Here is a 20,979-nt window from a genome sequence, read left to right on the forward strand (position 1 = left end):
TCCATCTGACTGTGCCCCACCTCACATCAGCACCCACAGCCCGCGGGCCCGGCCTCCCCTGGGTGGAGCAAAGGCGCCCGATTTCCAGCCCTTACAGCGGAGGCATGGGACCGTGCCGCCTCCCCCAGCTCCCACCCAGCACCGGGCACCAGCCGGGAGAGAAAGGACTCAGCGGCCAAGGCTTGCCTGCTGGCCCTTCCCATGTCACTGGCTTTGTTTTTCTTTCTGAATTCTGAATTCTAGAACCGACACCCAAGACCACTGAGCTGAGCCCACAGAGGCATTGCCTTCCCAGAAGGGGAAACTGAGGCTGGAAGCCTTGGCCTGGGCTGGCGTTTCCACCTTCAGAGCTCACCTTCCAGGGGGGGCACTCCCTGGCTGCCCGCAGCTGAGGCGGGGTGCAGGGCAGACACAGAGAGAGGAACGTGGCAGCTCACAGAGCCGGGCTCTGGGGTGGGGGGAGATGTCCCCAGACAGGACGTGCTAGGATCAGCCCGGGGATTGCTCCCTGCCGCCGTCTACCTCAGAGGTTTACCCGATAAACCGGGATCTGCATCCCCGTACCCGGGTTGGTGCCTGGCACAGGGCAGGTGCTTAATAATTAAGGGTGGGATGAACAAAAAGAAGATACTTGGCCCTCAGGTAAGAGTGGAGCCCACCTGCCAGCCACTGTGGCGCCCTGGAGAGCTGGAGGAACTCCTCCCACTGCAGACAGAAGGACAGACTGCCTGCCAAGGTGGGGAGGGGGCGTGTCCTCAGGCCCCCCACTCCTGCTGTGGAAGGTCCAGATGTCACCTCCATTATAGAGGTTAAAAAAAAATGGAGGTCCAGGGAGCTGCAGCCACTTGCCCAGGTCACGGGGCCCTGGAGAGCCCGGCAGGCTGCAGATCTGGACCGGCTGAGCCCCAAGTCGGCCCAGGCCCAGCCCACCCTGACCCTGCGCTCCTCTCCCCAGGACCTGCAGGTCGTCAGCACGGATGAGCAGCAGGTGTTTCTGGCGGTGCAGGAGTGGTACCAGACGGACACCTACAACCTGTACCAGTCGGACCCGCGCGGCGCGCACTACGCCCTCGTGCTGGAGCACGTGCGCAGCTCGCGGCAGGCGGAGGAGAGCGTGGTCATCGACATCCTCGAGGTGGGCGCCGCGGCCGGGGTCACGCCCTCCCTGTCTCCATCCCCAGCGCGCTGTGTTCTCGGGGTATGCGTGCGGCTCCGGTGAGGACCAGATCGTTTGGGCCTTTTATGCCGAGAAGACGTTGCCGGGCAGTGTTGAGTGAGAGCCAGCACTTGCTGTATTTAGTGAAGTCCAGCGTACAGTGGTCACACAGTGTGATGTTTGCCAATGAGCAGAGGGACTCTTCTGGGGATTGTCTCCCAGAATTCCGCTCAACACCCACCACCATCATCTACAAAGCAGTTTCCCAGCCTTGGCTGGGAGCCGGTCTGAGACCTGAGCTCTGTACCGAGATTGTCCACGCTGCGGCCTCCCCACCTCTCCTTCCGCTCCTCTGTCCCCGAGTCTCTTCCGCTCTATCCCTCTCCCCTCGGTCCTTCACCATCTGGCCCCTGTCTCTCACCAGCAAGTTCCCCCTCATGCCCGTCCTTGGGAAGGCCTGGGCCAGTCTGGACACACAAGTGGCCGAGGGGGCAGAATGTTTGGGAAGTCACTGTTGGGCGGCTGGCGTGGCACCAGGCTTCTCCCTGCCTGCTGGGACCACAGCGTGTATGGGCTCGTGAGGCGCCCACACAGACAGCGGGAGCAGGCTTCAGCCCGCACCTCGGCTGTGGGCAGCACTGTGGCACCACTGTCCCCAGGAAAGTAGGGTGTGAGCTGTGGTGTGCAGTGAGCCCGTTTGTCAAGGCTGCTTCCCCAGCCGGCGGCGCAGGCGTTCCCTGGACGCACTGCAGTGTGAGAGCATCCTCCTGGGTCTCCAGATGGAGATGGAGCACCGCCAGGCACCACCTCAGCTCAGTCCTGCGGCATCCAGGAGGCACTGGGCACCTGGCAGAGCGGGGTCTCACCGCAAGCTGAGGGCAAGCAGAGTGGAACCGGAGAGGCGTCAAGGATGCGCGTCTGGCAGGGCATGGCGCCCGCCGGCTCCATCCAGGAGACCTGGGAGGTCCACACTACACGCCACGCCCTGACTCCAAGGTCAGGTCACAGTGCCATCCACCCCCAGCCGAAAGACGGGCTCCCAGCTGCGGCCATGGCCCCAGGGATCACGGCACAGGCCCATGCACAGGGACCACAGTGAGAGGTCAGCAAGCGGGCAGAGGTCCGTGGGGTCCAGCTACGACATGGGGGACTCTGCCTTTGTTCATGGGTTCGTCTTGTAGGGGCTTCCCAAAGGGGCCGTGAGCCTGGAGGACAGTGGGCAGAGACGGGGGGAAAGTGCGGGGCACTCAATTCCTTAGGGCAGAGGCAGGCCCCGTGGCCTGTGTCACTGAGGCACAGGTGAGGCCCCCCCCCCACCGCCATGCAGGTGGCAACAAGGGCAGTTCCCTGCTTGCTGCCCAGCCCCTGCAGGGACGGTACACACAGAACCACGTGTCCATGATCAGATTCGGACGATCCTGCAGCACAGGGTCACAGAGCCGTCCCGAGCCCGAACCGCACTCCAAGGCTGAAGCAGAGGAATTTGCCCCACGACCCCTCACCAGCCAGAGCCCAGCCCACCAACCACAGGCCACAGCCGGCGTAGAGTCCTGCAGGACCAGGCACCCAGCAGGGCACCAGCTGGCCCTCCACTGGCCACGAGGCTCTCCTGGGGCAGCCAGGTCTTGTTCAGAAGGTTGCCTCTCTCTCTGGGGCTGCTCCCTGCTCCTTGAGCCTCCGCCAGCCAAGAACTCAAAGCTGCTGTCAGAGTGGTTTCCACCCCTGTGTGTGTGACTTCTGCCATCACTGATGAACTGGGGCAGGGCCAGCACCACGGCCCTGGCCTCACACCCCGACACTGTCCACACGGGTAAAGGAGGTTCAGTCATTGGGTTTGTGGCCGGTTCCGTGGCCCGAGCAGAGGACCCTGCAGCAGCATGCACGGCTTGGCTCCTATCTCCACCTGCCTGTGGCAATAAGACCAGGCCGGTTTCGATGAGATTATGGCCTGAAAGCTGGGTGCGGTGGAATATACCTCTAATGCATTACTTGGCGGAGACAAGAGTATTTCAGGTTCGAGGCCAGCCTCAGCAACTTAGTGAGCATCTCAGCAACCTAGTAAGACCCTGTCTCAAAATAACAAATACAAAGGACTGGGATGATGTAGATGGCCCCTGGATTCAAACCCTATTAAAAAAAAAAATGAGGCTTAAAGTGGGGAGGTGGTCCTGCATTGTTTGGGGTGAGCCCAACATAATCAGAAAGTGTGTGTGTGTGTGTGTGTGTGTGTGTGTGTGTGTGTGTGTGTGAGAGAGAGAGAGAGAGAGAGAGAGAGAGAGAGAGAGAGAGAGACAGACAGACACTGGGGATTGAACCCAGAGGCATTCTACTTCTGCCCTACATCCCCCTAGCCCTATTTTTTTATGTTTTATTTTGAAACTGTATCTCACTATGTTGATGAGAGCCTCACTACTTGCTGAGGCTGGCCTGAAACAGTGGTCCTCCTGTCTCAGCCTCCCAAGTACTGAGCCAACCATCATTCCTGGCTCAGAAAGGCTTTTTTTTTTTTTTTCAGTACTGGGGGGTTGAAGCCAGAGGCATTCTACCTCTGAGCTACACCTCCAACTCTATTTTTATATTCTTACTTTTGAAGCAAGGTCTCACTGAATTGCAGAGGGCATTCCTAAGTAGCTGAGGCTGGCCGTGGACCTGCGATCCTCCTGTCTCAGCTTCCCAAGTACTGGGATTCCAAGCGCGCGCCACCACGCCCGGCTCAGAAAATTTTTAAAAGTGGAAGAAGGAGACAGGGAAGGAGAGTTGGATGGCGATGTGACTGGGGAGACGAGGCCAAGCCAGGAACCAAGGGATGAAGTGGACTCCGAAGCTGGGTGTGGTAAACAGACCGTCCCAGAGCCACAGAAGAGCCCCGGTTGGTAGCTACTTGTTGGGCTCCTACAGAACGACAAGAGGTTAAACTTGTGTTTGAGATAATTTATTATAGCAGCAGTGTCTCTAATAGAGGTTTTGGTACTTGGGAACAAGGCACTGCTCCAACAGATATCTATAAATGTGGAGTGACTTTGAAGCTGGCAGGCTGGGAGAGTTTTGAGGTGCATAATAGCAAAGCCTAGATTGCCTTGGACAGATTGATAGTAGAAAAACAGGTTCTGGAAGCGCTGCTGGTGAGGCTCAGGAGAAGAGCTCACGCCTGGAAGATGCGGGAGGCCGTCTTGCTGCAGCTCAGCGGAGAGTTTAGCTGAAAAATGTCCTGCGGTTATCGAGGGGACAGGACGTGTAAGTGATGGACTTGGGTGTTTAGCTGAGGAGGTTTCTGAGCAAAGCATAGAGATCGCGGCCTGGTTTCTGCTTGCTGATCACTGTAAAGAGAAAGGAAGGAAACAGAGCTTTTTAAACTTTTTTTTTAATAAAAAGAAATCAGGGCTCTTCGGTATAACCTCCTGGCTTATCCAACCACAAAGGTTGCTGAAAGCAAAATATATGGCCAGAAAGCAAGTTTAAAAAAAAAAAAAAAAGCACCAGGTCTAGCCAGTCACCTTGAACTCACACCTTCATAAAACTGCATTGCCAGGTTGGGCGTGGTGACGTGGCTTATAATCCTGAGGCTGAGATAGGAGGATCGTGGGTTCAAGGCCAGTCTCAGCTACTTAGCGAGGCCCTCTGCGACTTAGTGCACCTCTGTTTCAAAATAAAGAGTAAAAAAATAGGGCTGGGTGTGTAGCTCGGAGGTAGAATGCCCTAGGTTTCATCCTTAGTACCATCAAACACGCACATGCGCACACGGTCAGAATGCCCAGTCACACCAGAGGATCTTTGAGACGCTCAGGCATGTGACTGCCCCCAGCAAGCTCAGGGGAAGGTACAAAACAGAGATGGGGTCCCCAGGAGGATTCCGCCCGCGGGATGCATCTCAGTGACAGCAACAGGAGCCCCACCTGGCGCTTGAGAATGGAACACCGACAGAAACAGAGGGCTCAGGCTGTGGGGTAGAGACAGCCACATGGAAGGAGGCCATCGGACCCCACGGTTCTTCGGGCAGAGAACAGTCTAAAACTAATCAGCTGCAAACACATTCTGCTCTCTACAAAAAAGAAAGGACGGCCCAATCCCAGCATTTGGGAAGCTGAGACCAGAGGACCGCGGCTCGCAGACAGCCTCAGCTACTTAACGAGGCCCTTTGCAACTCAGCGAGACCCTGTTCCAAAATTAAAAAGACTAAAAAGGTATGACTAGGGGTGTAGCTTGGAGGTACAGTACCCCTGGCTTTCATCCTCAGTACTGCAAGAAATAAAAAAAAAGAAAGGACGGCCCACTGGACTCCACACACAGTGCCCCCAACCTTGAAGACAATCGGAGTCTTTCCAGCTAGGTTTCAAGAGTTCCTGAGAGCAGGACCTTCTTTTTCCTTTCCACTTTCTCCATTTCTGAACTGGAATATCTGTAAGGATTATCCTATGCCTGTCCAAAAGGAAGCAGAAAACCCGTTTTCTACTTTCATAGACTCACAGATGGATTCTAGCTCTGCAGAGCACACCCATGTGGGTGGTTTAGACACTAAGATTTGGAGCTTTTGAGCTGACGAAATTTCAATGAGACTTTTCTGACTTTGAATTAATGCTATCATGAGATGATGCTCTGGGGTACCTGGGGATGGGGCGAGGATATTTCATATGAGAGACCCAGACATCTCTGGGAGTCAGGAGTGGACTGTGCTCGGCATAGCAGTGCCCCTTCAAAGAGATCCCTTCCTAACCCTGGAGGCAACATGTGTTACGCTGCATGGACATGCAGGAAGAGCCGAGGCTCCTCACCAGCAGAGATGACGATAGCTGTGGATGATCTGGACGAGCCCAGTGGAGTCACAAGTGCTCTTAAACGTGGAAGAGGGAGGGACAAGGCACTCACTGAGGGAGATGTGGCAGTGGGCACAGAGGTGCCATGTTGCTGTCTTTGAAGGTGAAGCAAAAGACCCAAAAACCAGAGCCTGTGGGCGGCCCCCAGAAGCTGGAAAACCTGAAACTTCCAGAGGGGAACACGGCCCTGCCCACCCTGGACAGCAGGTTAGGAGACTGTGTTACACTTCTGACTTCCAGAACTGGAAGAGAACACACTGGTGCTGTGTGAATCCACTGAGTTTGTGATGATTATAGCAGCAACGGAAAACTAACACACTGTCCATCCATCTATCCATGTGTCCACCCACCCATTCATTCGTCTGTCCACTCACCCACTCATCTGCCCATCGACCATCCACCCAATGATCCATCCATCCATCCATCCATCCATCCATATATCCATCCATCCATCCATCCATCTATATATCCATCCATCCATCCATCCATATATCCATCCATCCATCCATCCATCCATCCATCCATCCATCCATCCATATATCCATTCATCCATCCATCCATCTATCCATGTGTCCACCCACCCATCCATTCGTCTATCCACTCACCCACTCATCTGCCCCTCAAACATCTACCCATTGACACATACATACATACATACATACATTCACCTATCCATCCATCCATCCACCTATCCATCCATCCACCTATCCATCCATCCACCCATCCACCTATCCATCCACCTATCCATCCATCCACCCAGCCATCTAGCCATCTAGCCATCCATCCATCCACCCACCTATCCATCCATACATCCACCTAGCCATCCATCCATCCATCCACCCACCCATTCACTTATTCATCTATCCATCCATCCACCTATCCATCCATCCACCCATCCATCCATCATCTACACATATATACATCCACTCATCCATCCATCTACTCACCCATTCGCCCCTCCACCCATCTACCCACCCATTTATTCATCCACCCTTTTATCCATCCTTTCACCCATATACTCAACCATCCATCCATTCATCCATTCACTTACCCACCCATCTATCCATCTACCCATTCATCCATTCATCCATCCACCTACCTACTTACTCATCCACCCATTGAACCATTCATACACTCACCCATCCATCCATGAATACACTCACCCATCCATCCATTCATATACTCACCCATCCATTCATGAATACACTCACATCCATCCATGAATACACTCACCCATCTATCCATGAATACACTCACCCATCCATTCATACACTCACATCCATCCATGAATACACTCACATCCATCCATAAATACACTCACCCATCCATCCATTCATACACTCACATCCATCCATGAATACACTCACCCATCCATTCATGAATACACTCACCCATCCATCCATTCATACACTCACATCCATCCATGAATACACTCACATCCATCCATGAATACACTCACCCATCCATCCATTCATACACTCACACCCATCCATTCATACACTCACATCCATCTATTCATACACTCACATCCATCCATGAATACACTCACCCATCCATCTATTCATCCATTCATCTGCCTACTCATCATTCCACCCATTCATCCACTCATCTATCCGCTCCTCCATGAGCCATCCATCATTGATCATGTGCCATGTGTCTATTCATCCATCCATATACTATACATTGACCCACCCATCCACGCACCACCCACATGCCAGGCCCTTGCAACCCACACATGGAGGAACTGCGCATGCCTCGACCTCCCGGAGTTGTAAGAATTGAACAAGATGACACATATTAGGCTCAACGCCTGCCACATCAAAAGCACTAATAGCTGCGTGTTATTTCTATCAGCATAATTATAATCTTTGGCTGTGGAGCTTTGGGAAAAATCACATAACTCTCTGAGCCTCAGTTTCCTGAGGTGCTTTGTGAAATATAATTACATGCTGTGTGCAGAGAGGCAGAGACAGCGTCTGCCCACGGGAGGCGTGGGCGACGGGGGCTCCTGTGCTCGCTCATGCCACACTCCTGGTCTCAGTAAATATGAGTCTGAGTTTCCATGTAATCAGAAACTTGTAAAAAAGACGGTCTCTGTGAGGGAATTATTAGGTTTAACTGGATGAAATTGTCCAAACATGCACATCTCCCGGGGTCCACTTCACATCCACCCTTGGATGCGCTGGTCGTTGCCGTGGGCCTCTTAGGGACCCTCAAAAAAGGAGCAAGCTGGGCCCTGAGCAGCGAAGGCCAAGCCAGGCCCCATCGGGGTGTGTGGGGCAAGTGCGGACCCTCCCATCCTCGCTCCTTGGTCTCTGCTAACGGGAACGGAGCTGGGAGTCCTCAGAGAAAGCCCGGAAGCAATGTCTTGATCAGGCCCCGCGGGTCTGATGGAAACGGGGTGAGGAGTGCTGAGCCCTGGAGTGGGGAGGGCGACCTGGGTGCACAGGCAGGTCGGGGCATCAGGGCTGTCCTCACCACCTGGCCATCCCAGGGGACAGCTCGGCACCCAGGCCCAGAGCAGACAGCAGCGTCCTGCGAGGTGCGGGTCCCAATCCCCGGCCCCAGGCCTGACTGCCCCGCGCTGGTGCCTGGTCCACAGGAGCTGAGTGAGGGGCTTGGGGAACGGGCTTGGGGAACAGGGGTACACTGCCATCTGACAGCTCTGAGGCAGGGTCTCACGCCCCCTGTGTTTTCTCCCAGGTCAGAGGGGTGAAAGGCGTCTTCTTGGCAAACCAAAAAATTGATGGGAAGGTAACGACGCTCATAACCTACAACAAGGGCCGCGACTGGGACTACCTGAGGCCGCCCAGCACCGACATGAACGGGAAGCCCACCAACTGCCAGCCCGTGAGTGTCCTGCCCACGGCGCCGCCCCTGTGGTAGGCCTGGGTTGCTGCGGGCTCTGGCAGGGGGCAGAGCAGGGACAGCTGAAGGGCCACACCACACTCAGCCACCTGTTCTACAGGCAGGATGGAGCAGGGCTTTGTCAGTGAGCTTAGAGCCTCACTGAGGACCACCCCCACCCCAGGGCCAGCACTCACCCCCAGACCCACGGTGTGGGCGTGCGGGCTGGCGGCTCTGCGGGCTGGCAGGCTCGCTCACACTGGAGTTGCTGTTCACTGCTGTCTGTCTGTCTCACCTCCTTCCCCTGGGGCCAGCGCAGGCCGATTCCCAGGGTGCCAGCAGCATCCAGAGGGGCTAGACAGGGACAGGCAAGCCCCCTCCCAGCCTGCTTGTGTTGCGTCTGCAAGGCCAGGGAGTGTGCCGTGCCCACGGGGGCGAGAGGCAGTGACCTGTGAGACCTGCCATCAGAGACCACAGGCCACCTCAGCAGCAGCCGAGCATGTGGCTCCGAGCTCCCTGCGCTGTGCCGTCTGGCAGGAGCACAAGTGTGGGCTCCCAAGCCCTGTGGCTGAAGTGGGGAAGCGCCCCAAAGCATCCGGGACTCCCTGGAAGCCCTGGCTTGGGTAGCCCTCAGGGACCGGCGCTGCCAGGGGACAGAGGCTGAGTGGCTTCTCGTGGTCCCCGGTGCCCTCTGTGGGACACCACCACTTTGTATGCCGCAGGGAGCTCACCACGAGCCCTGGGCTGCTCAGGGTAGGGTGCAATCCAGAGCAGGCACCGCACAGGCTGCAGGCTCCACTACCTACTGACTGGGACCTCGGCCAAGTCAACCAATGGCTGAGTCTGTGGATTAGGGACTGTGTATGATAAAGACCATCCCAGAATGAAGCGACGCAGAGGCCCGCGCACCGCACCAGTCCCTGGCACGGAGCACGCGGGCAGGGCGTGCAAACTCTTCCACTCTGTCCCCGAAGCCCAGAGTACCCTTTCCCTTTTCCTTATCCAACAAACTCCTACCGACACCTGAAAGCCCCGGGGCCATCGTGGCTGAACACTTCCTGAGAGCCAAGGGAGGTGGCCTGGCCTCCAGGGAGGCAGCCTCCACAGAGGCTCACCATACCCGTCGGCCTGCGTGGAGAATTAATTAGCCGCATTGCCGTGCAGGGGCTAATTTTCCAACCGTCATCGCAAAGTTAAGCCAGAATAATCTGTCAAGAAAGTTTTCACTAAGAATAGATTCTTGTCTGCAATTACACAGCTCAGTGAGGAAGTAACCTTCCCGAGATTTATGTCCAAGCCCTAAAATAATAAAAAATAGGAGCGAACCAGCAAGTGTGCGCCTGGGGCGGGCGGGCGGTGCGCCCAAGTGCGCAGGACAGAAGCAGAGCCTGGTGCAGAGGAGGCCGGGTGGAGAGCCTGCTGGGCGTCCACACCACGCTGCAGGCAGGGCCCACGGGCGGGCGCTCCCAGGGTCCCCGCCCACTGCAGGCCCGCTGCCACGGGCTCATGTCTCATCACAAGAGGATTGCTGCTCCGGGCAGGATGCTTGGAAGGTACAGATGTGAATTAAGACTGAAACAAGGCCTGGCTGGTTGCACCCAGAAGGTATCTCCTTGCAGTCTTATTATTTTTTTTTTCCAGCTAAAGCCCTGGCCCTATTTTAGGACAGTCTGTGTAAAACATACTCAGTTATGGCTAGGAGAAAGTGTTATTAAAAACACGAAATGGCCCAGCCCGGTGGTGCAAGCCTCTAATCCCAGTACTTGGGAGGCTGAGACAAGAGGACTGCAGATTTGAGGCATCTCAGTAACTTAGTGGGACCAATTTAAAATGAAAAGAAAATAGGGCTGGGGTGTAACTCAGAGGTAGACTGGCCCTGCATTCTATCCCTCCCCCCTCCAAAAAAAATAAAACAAAGGGAAATATTTCTTTTGGGCCGATCACACCCTAGCGAGAGGACTGGATGGGACCCTGGCAGGGGAGGACAGCTAGTTTTCTGAGTCTTTTCTAAAGAGGAGCAAACCTAGCCCAAAGTTGCCTGAAAATTAACACCACCACCTACACAACTTGGACCTCGGGGTTCCTAGTTTTAGGATATTTATAAACTAGAGATTTTTTCCCACAAGATTTAAAAGCGGGCAAATAAAACGTTTACTTTTCTTATAAGTAGCTACGCAGCCCCGGACAGGGCTGGACCCCAGAATCCTGCTGTGCTCACTGAATGATCTATTGAGGTAGAGGGTACCGCCCCACCCTACAGAAAGAGAACCAAGGCACAGAGACGCCAAGCACTCTTCCCAAGGACACACAGCCATTCAGAAGGCAGGACAGGACACCCACGCCCCATGGAATTGCCTGAATTGGGGGAGAAGGCTGAGCAGGCTCCAGGCCCCACAAACCCCACAACCCCTTCATGTCCACTGGTCCCCTGGGGTCCCTGAGGGGCTCCTCTACTATCGAGGCGGGCTTGGCCAGCCCGAGGCCCAGCATCTCAGGTCATCAGAGGGAGGAGAAAAGACACGACGTCCCCTCTGTCCCTCAAAGAGAGGAGGGAGCTTAAGGGGGTCCCACAACCATCCTCTGATTGCCAGACAACCACAGAGGCCCAGGGTTAAGGTGTAATTGGGCAAAGACCTTGTTATTTTGTGATGCCGGATGAAACCCAGAACTCCACCACTGAGCCACACTCCCAGCCCAGGCCCCCCAAGAAAGATTGAGTGAATGAATGAATGAATGAATGAATGAATGAATGTGAGCTTGGTCTGTGCAAGCTCCGGTTGGCCCTGCCCAGCCCTGCACCCATGCTGGGATGCCCACCCTGCCAGGACCCAGGCCATGTGAGCCCTCCCCTCGCCAGGTGTGGAGGGAGGGGTATCCGATCCAGAGCAGAGAAGGGGCACCCCAGATTGCTGGTCCCCTCCACTTCTGCCTCCCCTGGCCCCCCGGGCAAGGCCTTCTGAGCACCCTTGTCCCTCCTGCCCTCCGTCTAGCCATCAGCCTCAAACCTGCCCCCCTCCAAGGCACCCCGGGCCCTGACCTCTTACCAAGAACCCACAGCACAGGTTTGGCCGCAAGCCTGGTTTCTTAAGGACATGCCTGCCACATGCTGATGGACCCTCTCTCCTCCTCACAGCCGGACTGCCGCCTGCACCTGCACCTGCGCTGGGCGGACAACCCCTACGTGTCGGGCACCGTGCACACCAAGGACAGTGCTCCGGGCCTCATCATGGGCGCAGGTGGGTGGATGCTGCCACGGTCTCCGGGGTGGGTGCTGCTGCAGTCCCAGGGAAGTGCCCTTCTCAAGGGAAAGATGGTGGCATGGTGGGCTGTGCTGTGTTCATTAGGGGCAGTGCCACCGCTCTCCAGAAAGTTCAGCCCTCAGGGAAACCCTGAGGGGTGACTGCGTGGTGCAGCGTGGGCGTGAGGGAGGAGAGCGGGCAGACAGACGGGTGGATGGATGGATAGATGGAGGATGGGTGGATGGATAGATGGATGGATGGGTGGATGGATGGATAGATGGATGGGTGGATGGATGGTCAGCGATGGGTGGGGGGTGGATGGAGGATGGATGGATAGATGGATATGGACAGATGGGTGGTTGGGATGGATGGACGTGTAAGGTAAAGGGGATGAATGGATGGATGGATGGGAAGAAAGAGGGGAGGAAGGCAGGAAGGAAGGAAAGAAGGAAGAGATTTGTTTCATGGTTGACATTTTCTGGATTCCTAAAGAAAATTCGACTCTAGCAGGTGAGAGAGACATGCATACAACTTGAACATTTTTAAAACCTAAAATTATACTTTGTGGGTGTGTTTGTCTCCCACTGAAGCCATGATCCCTGGGATCATTGCTGTGCACTGATCAAGCAAAGATGTACGATGAAACTGGAATCATAAGAACCATCCAAAATTAAAAGCAAGGCCTGGCTAGGTAATGGCTGGTGTGTGGGGAAGTCAGGGCGAGGCTTTGCAGCCTGAGAGGATGCCCCTGCCTGTCAGAGTGAGCGCCAAGGGGCACCGCCTGGAGCCCGTGCTTCTGGGAGCCTGGCTCCAGCTGCAGCATGAGGCAGGCAGCCAGCGGCCAGTGGAAGCTACACTTAGACCCCCGGCTCTAAGCAGAACACCACATCCAAGCCTCAGCATCGCCCGGTGTGAGCCCCAGCCCAGGATGGACCCTCCAAAGCTGCAAATGAATGAATGAATGAATGAATGAATGAATGGCTGAGTCGAGACGGCAGGAGGGTCTTCCAGGCAGCAGAGGGAGCATGAGTGTCCAGGAAGACTGAAGGTGGTTGGGAAACAGGACAGCCCACCGGGTAGCTGGACTTCTGACCACAGGGACCTGGACGTCAGGTGAGCGGGTGGGCTTCCTGTAGGGAACGACAGACCCAGGTGGAGAAAGCCACTAGCAGGGCTTCTGAGATTCTTCTGTGTGCTCGGGTCCCTGGGTCCTGCGCCGTGGTGGCCAGTGTAGACGGCTCTGCCGCTTGGGTGGAGTATCAGTGGATCAATGCGGGTTCTGCCTACCCGTGCGAGCTCAGCGTAGGTAACCCCTCACCCGCAGTGTCCACACGCAGACCGTTCCCCCGGAAGCTCCTCCAGCTCCCCGGACGCTCGGTGGTGGGCAGGAGCCCACCTTGGGTGGGGACCTCTGGGCCCAGAGAGGATCCATCCCGGTTAGAGTCCCGGGGCCTAAAGCTCCTGAGTTCCTCCTCTTTGACCTTTCTTGCCCCTAGTAGATGAGGATTCAGGTCCTCGGGTTGACTGAAGTCTCCCGTGAAGTAAACTGAATGTCCGTGGCTCCCCCGTGCCTGTCTGTCCAGCCCCTGTGTGGCTAGCGGCTCAGGGTGGTGTCCAGATGTGAGGGAGGAAGCCCTGGGCCTGAGGAAGGGCTGATGGGTGCAGCTGACCTGGCCCCAGCCTGCGGACGCCCCTGGAGGATGCTCCCGGCCCAGGAGGACATGAGGGCAGTCCCATGAGAGCTCCGGCTGGCCTCTTAGTTATCACCACTGGCCCCTTGGCCACGTCAGTGGGGGGTCCCCAGGCTTGGGGCGCTCTGTGGAGACATGGGAGCGGGGAGCGTCTAGTTGTGTGCTTTGCTCTATGGTGGCCCAGTGGCCCTTGCCACACTGTGACCTGGAGGCAGAGGAAATATGGGGAAGAAATGTATTTCACTCAGAGAGCGCCTACTGTAATCCAGGCACTGCGAGATCCAGCAGGGTGGGCCTGGGGGCAGAGGGAGGCCCAGAAGATGCACCCACAGAGGGCAGGTGCCCGTGGGACGCGGCTCCCTCTGCCCTGCCCCACCCCAGGCCTCCGCTTCCCCTCCTGCAAAGTGAAGGCGCCAGCCCCATCCCCTGCGGGCCCTTCGTGATGGCCTGGGGTCGGCTCCCTGGTCTTCCTCCTTTTCCCTGGTCCCTCTTATGGGACCAGCAGCCCGACAGCTTTGGGAGGTGGGACAGGGGGGCAGCGTCTCTTCAAAGGCGGACACCGAGGTGACACACGGTATGTTAACCCGCAAAGCTGTACTGACACCTGCACACGCCGCCATCTGTGTGTCCCTGGTGATGGCGGGTGTGGGGGATCTGCCCTCCTCTCCCCCCGGCCCACTTGCTCCTCACATTCAGAAGCTGCTCTGGACACCTTCTGTTGCCCAGCAGGTGGCACCACGGCAGGAGGGGCAGGGGGAGCAGCGCCCAGACTCAAGCCTCCCTCTGCCTGCCTCCCGCCCGCCATGCGTCCCCCGGAAACACACCTTCCCCCTCGGCCAACTCTCCAGGCTCGACCTGTGGGTGACTCCAGACCCCCCATCCTGGCACTCTAGAACTGCAGGGCCGCCTTCTTCCCTACTGGGTGGAGGGCCTTGGGGAGGGGGCCAGGACTCCTTCAGCACAGGGCTCCGCAGACAGCAGATGCGGCAAATGCTGAAATACTGCAGGAATGAAGAAGAAATGGATGGATGGATGGATGGATGGATGGACGGACGGACGGACGGACGGAGGACAGACTTCAGAAAACACAAGCGCACAAACACTTGTCTACTGTGCTTAGAAGCTACTCTAACTCATGTATCTGAGGACATCTCCTTTTAAATTATCCAGACTTTTAAATTTGACTCCGAATAAAATATTTCTCAGAATATCCCATAAATAAGGCTTCAAGTGGCAAGTGATGACCCCAGCACTGCCAAGAGGGAGAGAATGGCCTCACAGCATGCTGGCCTGGTCGGCTGGTCCCTGCGGGACAGTGGGGCCGTGTGCAGACCACCCCTTGCTCAGGGCTTCTGCAGGCTGCCATCGAGGACAGGCCTGGAGCTGGGGACCGCCGGGTTGTCCTGGCACTGTGCACCCGCAGAGCTGTGCCACCAGCCTCCCTAGTTCTTCTTTGGAGCTCACCCGCACTGTGGGTGGCTGGGTGGCATTCTGGGTGGGAGCTGTACTGATACACCCACAGGACTGAGTCTGCACCACAAGGCGGGGACCAACCCAGCCAGCCCCCTGCAGGGGCCCAAGTGCTCAGACCCAGGTGGGCCTCCTGGTTGCCCGGTTGGTTCAGTGCCCACCTCCCCTCCCAAGAACCCCTCTGCAGGTGTTTAATGAGCACCCACCCTTTCACCAAGGGGTGCCTGATTCCTTGTACCCACCTCTGGCCTTCCCTGCACTGAGAGCTGGCTTTAAATACAAACCCAGGCAAGCCCTGCCCTGTGTAAACCCCGTCAGGGATGCCCCTGCCCTCCTGGACCGAGCCCTCCCCAGCCTCTCCCTGACCACGGTGCCACACTTTCTGTTCTCGAGTCGCACCTGGGGTCCCCCAAAGCACCCGAGGTGTGTGGGCACCTGGCCTTGGCTGCTTGGGCAGGGGGAGCCTTCTGTGCACAGACGGGACCAGGGTCCTGCCCAGCGGCTGTGGCAGGTCCACGTCAGGAGGAAGGCAGAGGAACTCGACGTGGGTGGCTCTCGTGGTGGGAACGGCTTGCTTGGGTGTTTTTCTGGGTGGATCCAGCCGATCCTAAGAGCAGCGCTGGCCCCATTTCTTTTGGTCCAGGTAACCTGGGCTCGCAGCTGGTGGAGTACAAAGAGGAAATGTACGTCACGTCAGACTGTGGGCGCACCTGGCGGCAGGTAAGGAGGTCAGAGCTTTGTCTGCCTGGGGCTTTGTGGGAGAGGTCCCAGCAGGTTTCTCTGGGGCCCATTGCCCCAGGGCCCAGGACACAAGCCCACGGTGACCCCTGGTCCCAACAGGGCAGCCAGATGGACACATGGGTAGATAAAATGGGGGTCAGCAGGTTTCGGGCTGTGGTCAGCCTGACCTGGTGCTAGGGCCACCCAGGGACTTGGTGCAGCAGCTGGGACTGTCCCAGAGCAACAGCACATGACAGGAGGCCAGAGTCACAGACTAGGAGAGTGTCCATTGGCTGGCCAATGGGGAGGGCTGTTGGTCCACGAGGCCTGTGAGGCCCCGTAGAGGTTCAGGCCAGGCCAGCATCCTGCCAGGAGACAGCCCCACCCCGCCCCTGCTTTCCGCTTCCTTCCCCATAGGGAGAGAGCTTGGCTGAGGTGGCCAATCAGCTTCCGGGAAGGCAGTCTCTGCTTGAAATGCTTAAGAAGATGAACTACAGCCGGGCGTGGTGGGCACGCTTGTAATCCCAGTACTTGGGAGGCTGAGACAGGAGGACCACAGGTTCACAAACAGCCTTAACTACTTAGTGAGGCCTCTACTATGTAGTGAGACCCTGTTTCAAAATAAAGAACAAAAAAATAAGGCTGAGGGTGTGGCTCCGAGGGAGAATGCCCCTGGGTTCAATCCCCAGAACCACAAAAATACACAAAACTGCAGGGGGCTGAGTGAGGAGGATGAGAGGCTTGTGGCCAGCCTCAGCAACTTAGCCCTGTCTCCAAATCAAAAATCAAAAGGGCTAGCTGGGCATGGTGGTGCAGGCCTATAATCTCAGGACTTGGGAAGCTGAGACAGAAGGATCGCAGGTTCAAGGCCGACCTCAGCAACTTAATAAGACCCTATCTCAAAACAAAAAAACAAAAAGGGCGGGGAGTAGCCAGGCACAGTGCCGAACACCTATAATCTCAGTACTTGAGAATCTGAGACAGGAGGATCACCGGTTTGAGGACAGCCTCAGAAACTTAGCAAGAGCCTCGGCAACCTCATGGGAACCTGTTTCAAAATAAAGAGAGCTAGGAGTATAGCTCAGAGGTAGAATGTCCCTGGGTTCAATCCCGAGAGGGAGGAAGGCAGGCGGGCGGGCGGGCTTTAGTATTCACCCCACCCCGCAGGCCTGTGAGTAGGCCCCTCCTGCGGCCAGCCCCACTTGCCGAGTGCCCCGCCACAGCCCTCCCAGGAGACACTCTAAACAAACACTAATCTCAAGCACGCAGAATTCACCTGCCACCTCGGTGTGAGGCCTGGACGTGTTTTAATAATATGCAAGAAACAAGGAATTTGAAAAGGACAAAAGAGATTTATCGTATTATAATATTTCTATTTCACTAAAACCACTGAAACCTGTCTATGTTTCCTAAAGGTCACCTCCTGCCTGTTCGCTAGGGAGCCCCAGGAGGCCTAAGAGACAGGGTGGAATAGAGGCCTTTTCTCGTTTCATGGGAAACGCAGGAGATAGTCCAAGCCCCCGCTTTGGCCAAGCAGTTTGCTGAGGTTCAAACTTGGCGACCTCAGAACCAAAGGGGAGGGAGAACGCCTGCTTGTGTGGGCTCAGGGTGCATCCTGGGGCCACCTGCTCCCTGCCCAGGTGACAGACGACCAGGGGGTGCAGGTGAGGGAGGGGCAGGCACCCAGGACCAGAGATGGGCGCTGAGGGGCCGGCATCTGTGTGTTTGTGCACATGTGTGTACATGTGTTTGTGTACCTTTGTGGGAGTGTGTGTGTGTCAGAGAAGGGAGAGGTGCTTGCACTGGGCTTGGTGTGTCTTGGGAGGAGGAGGAGGAGGAGGTGGGCAGAGGTGGGCAGAGGGCAGCGGGTGCCCAGCAGAGGAGAGGTGGGCTCAGGGCGCAGAGGTGGGTGCTGAACTCAGTGCCCTCTCTGGTTCCTCTGTCCTGGCCAGACCTGTGGGGTGCATGCGGGATAAGGACAGGTCTCCTTGGGTGCAACCTCTTACAAACACGAGCTCCCAAGGGGAGAGAGGGAGGCTTGAACAGGGCCAGGGCTGTGTCCTCCGGCCCCTGTCCTCTGCCCTGGGTAACGGAGGCAGCAGTGGACCCTGCAGTCCTGTGGCGGGCTTGGAAACCCCGCACCTCTTCTCCAGAGACCCAAGCTAGTGACAGGGGGTGTTCCTTGGGATCCCCAGGAAGGCTCAGAGCCCTCCCTCCCGCCTTTCTATGGAGACCCCCACAGTGCAGGGCAGAGCCCTGGGGCACGCTGGCAGGGAGGAGAAGCCTGGCTTGGGAACTCGCCGCACTCCCCGGGGAAGTCTCTCCCGGGGTGTTACCCTCTGGGCCGTCTCCCCCAGCACCTGAGGAAGCTTCCAGAAGGGCTCTCTGGTCTTGGCACTCTTGGGCAGACCTCCGGTGTCCCCCACCATCCACAGTGTCCGCGTGGCCCAGCTATGGCAGGGTTTGCCCAGAGCTCCTGTTCCAGCTGCGCCTCCAGCTCCTCGGAGGGGCTTCTCTCTCCAGCCTCGGGCCCTACACTCACCACAGTGACCTTACCTTGCTAGGTTCCCCTCCCCCACTTCCCCTGAGCCCCTCCCGGGCTGCCCGCTGACTCCTCTGGAGTTTCACTGAAATTTGACATCATCTATCCCACAAGCACTGGTGGGACCCTGCAGCATGGCAGGACCTGGGCTGAGAGCGGGCCACTGAGGCAGGGCCTGTGTTAGTCCACTGTGTTGCTATCGTGCAATGCCCGAGGTAGCAGCTTTTATAAAGAAAAGAGGTTTGCTTGGCTCGCAGTCCCACAGGCTCTGGGCAGGGTGTGGGCACCTGCTGGGCTCTGAGGTCTCCCAGCAGGTGGCAGCAGTGTGCACAAGAAGATCTCAGTGCCAGACAGGGCATGATGGCACACAGGGTCCGGCTGGCTGGTACAACTCACTCTTGAGAGCGCGCGGCTAGTGAGCTGGCTCCTCTGTGGGCAGCTCCCAGGATCCTAAAGACCTCCCAGAGGCCCCGTGTCTTAAAGGTCCCAGCACCCCTGGGCACCAAGCCTCCACTACATGGGCCCTGGGACACACCACCTCCAAACCTCGAAGCCTCGGGTCGGAGTCGAGGGCGCCCAGCCCTGCTGTCCTGCCCCTGGGTTGCTGGCACCCGGGTAGGAACCAAGGGCGCCTCAGCCCCATTTTCCTGCAGGTGTTTGAAGAGGAGCACCACATCCTCTACCTGGACCATGGCGGCGTGATCGTGGCCATCAAAGATACCTCCATCCCCTTGAAGGTCCTCAAGTAAGTCTCAGGCCTGCACGGGTCCAGCAGCGGGGCGCCTGGGTGGGCCTGCTCCCCAGGCAGTCTCCCCTGGGCGCAGGTGACAGACAGCCCAGCCGCTGGGTGGGGTATCACTGCGCCCCCTAGTCCTCCCCAAGGGGGTCCTAGAGGCTGACTGCCCTGCCCTTGGGAGACAAGCCGCAGGGAGACCGTCTAGCACTGTGGGGTCAGGGGGCCTGAGGCGGGGACCAGAGGAGGCCCCCAGCCAGCGTGGGCGAGCGGGGAGGGCTTCGCAGAGGAGGACCCGGGAATCAACAGGAAGCAGTTGGTGGAGGGATGGGGCGGGTAGACCTCCCTCAACAAGGGAGCGGGCAGTCTAGGCCCCGTGGAGTGGGAGTGGGAAGGGTACGGGGCACTGAGGACGGGCAAACGGGACCAACAGGCAGCACTGGGGCAGCTTCAGGAAGCCAGGGTCCCTTTAGCCTGAAATGGCTTCCATGCTGGGACACGGCAGCACCATATTCCTGTCACTGGCCCACAGCCCTGGGTCAGGCTCCTGCTTCGGGGCTGTGCCGGAGAGTGCCAGTGCTTGGGCACCCCTGCCATTCAGGGGTGTGAAGCGTCAGTGCGGTGCCTGGGTAAGATGCCCGGGCACAGGGCCTGGCTGAATAAATGGGCCACCTGGTGCTGGAGAGCGAACTGCTGGGGCGTCACCGAGACAGGGCCAGGCCGGGGTCCAGCCCCAGAGACGGCGGCCATGGGCACAGGGCCCCAGATGCAGGGAGCGTCCCCACATCCTGGATACTGGCCCTTCTCCCGCAGGTTCAGTGTGGACGAGGGCCTCACCTGGAGCACGCACAACTTTACCAGCACCTCCGTGTTCGTGGACGGGCTGCTGAGCGAGCCGGGTGACGAGACGCTGGTCATGACGTGAGCGGGCGCAGGGCTGGGCTGGCGGTGGCAGGCAGGAGGTGGGAAGTAGTAGACCGTGGGTGATGGGCAAAGCTGACCCCCGGCTCTGCCAGGGCCTCTGAGCCCTGAGGCAGGCTTGTACCGTGGCCCATCTCCACAAGGGCAGGCCCCTAACAACCCAGGTCCTCTCACTGCGGCCGTCGGAGGCTGGCACTCTGTCTGTCCCTGCTCAGGGACATCTTCCACCTGCCCAGGCTCACCAGCTGGTGAGGGTAGATCCAAGGCTCAGGGGTGGCCCTGGACCACGGCCCCATCTCACCCTGATGCGGGGGCTGGGGCTGGGTGGCTGGCGTCTTTCTTGGCCATAGAGCACAGATGAGACCCAGACAGGGCCGTATAGAGGGGAGCTGGGCTGAGACCCTGGCCAGCGCCTTTCTCCACCCTGGACCAGGCCTTGCCTGAGGCCCGGGAGCGTCACCAGGACTCCCAGTATTCAGACCTGCTCGTCCAGGGGCACAGACATAGCACTGCAAGGGACACAGGACATTGACTGTGGCATTGACCACACCAGGGCAGGAAGGGACCTGGGGGCTTGACTGCTGCCCTGGGGCCACACATGAGCAGAGAAGACACTCCCCAGAAACCGGGGACGTCCACCTGGACAGCCCCTTCCTGCGCGTTCTGGTGGGAGCGGCGTGGGGACTTTTCCCAGGCAGAGCTGATCTGACAGGGTACAGCTGCAGCCCAGGCCCTGTGTCCAGCGGCAGCCTCCCTGGGCAGCGCGGAGCTCCATTCTGTGGGAGTGTTGGGCCATTGGGCCATTGTGTCGGAGCCGGGCTTGGCCCAGAAACAGCTGCTTTAATCTTC

General features: G+C 57.7%; 1 protein-coding gene across 1 annotated transcript in view; it reads left to right on the forward strand.

Annotated features, from left to right (window-relative positions):
* The window catches only part of SORCS2 (sortilin related VPS10 domain containing receptor 2), a gene marked incomplete at both ends in the record, with an annotated part of 417,103 nt that overhangs the window by 366,843 nt on the left and 29,281 nt on the right, over positions 1 to 20,979 (forward strand). The window contains 6 exons of the mRNA XM_080697785.1: positions 956 to 1,135; positions 8,671 to 8,817; positions 11,948 to 12,050; positions 15,858 to 15,934; positions 19,130 to 19,221; positions 20,023 to 20,130. Of these exons, the coding sequence (XP_080553911.1) occupies positions 956 to 1,135; positions 8,671 to 8,817; positions 11,948 to 12,050; positions 15,858 to 15,934; positions 19,130 to 19,221; positions 20,023 to 20,130 (707 nt within the window). The remainder of the gene's footprint in view (positions 1 to 955; positions 1,136 to 8,670; positions 8,818 to 11,947; positions 12,051 to 15,857; positions 15,935 to 19,129; positions 19,222 to 20,022; positions 20,131 to 20,979) is intronic.

The sequence above is a fragment of the Muscardinus avellanarius genome (assembly GCF_963383645.1).
Source record: "Muscardinus avellanarius genome assembly, chromosome: 6".
Lineage (NCBI taxonomy): Eukaryota > Metazoa > Chordata > Mammalia > Rodentia > Gliridae > Muscardinus > Muscardinus avellanarius.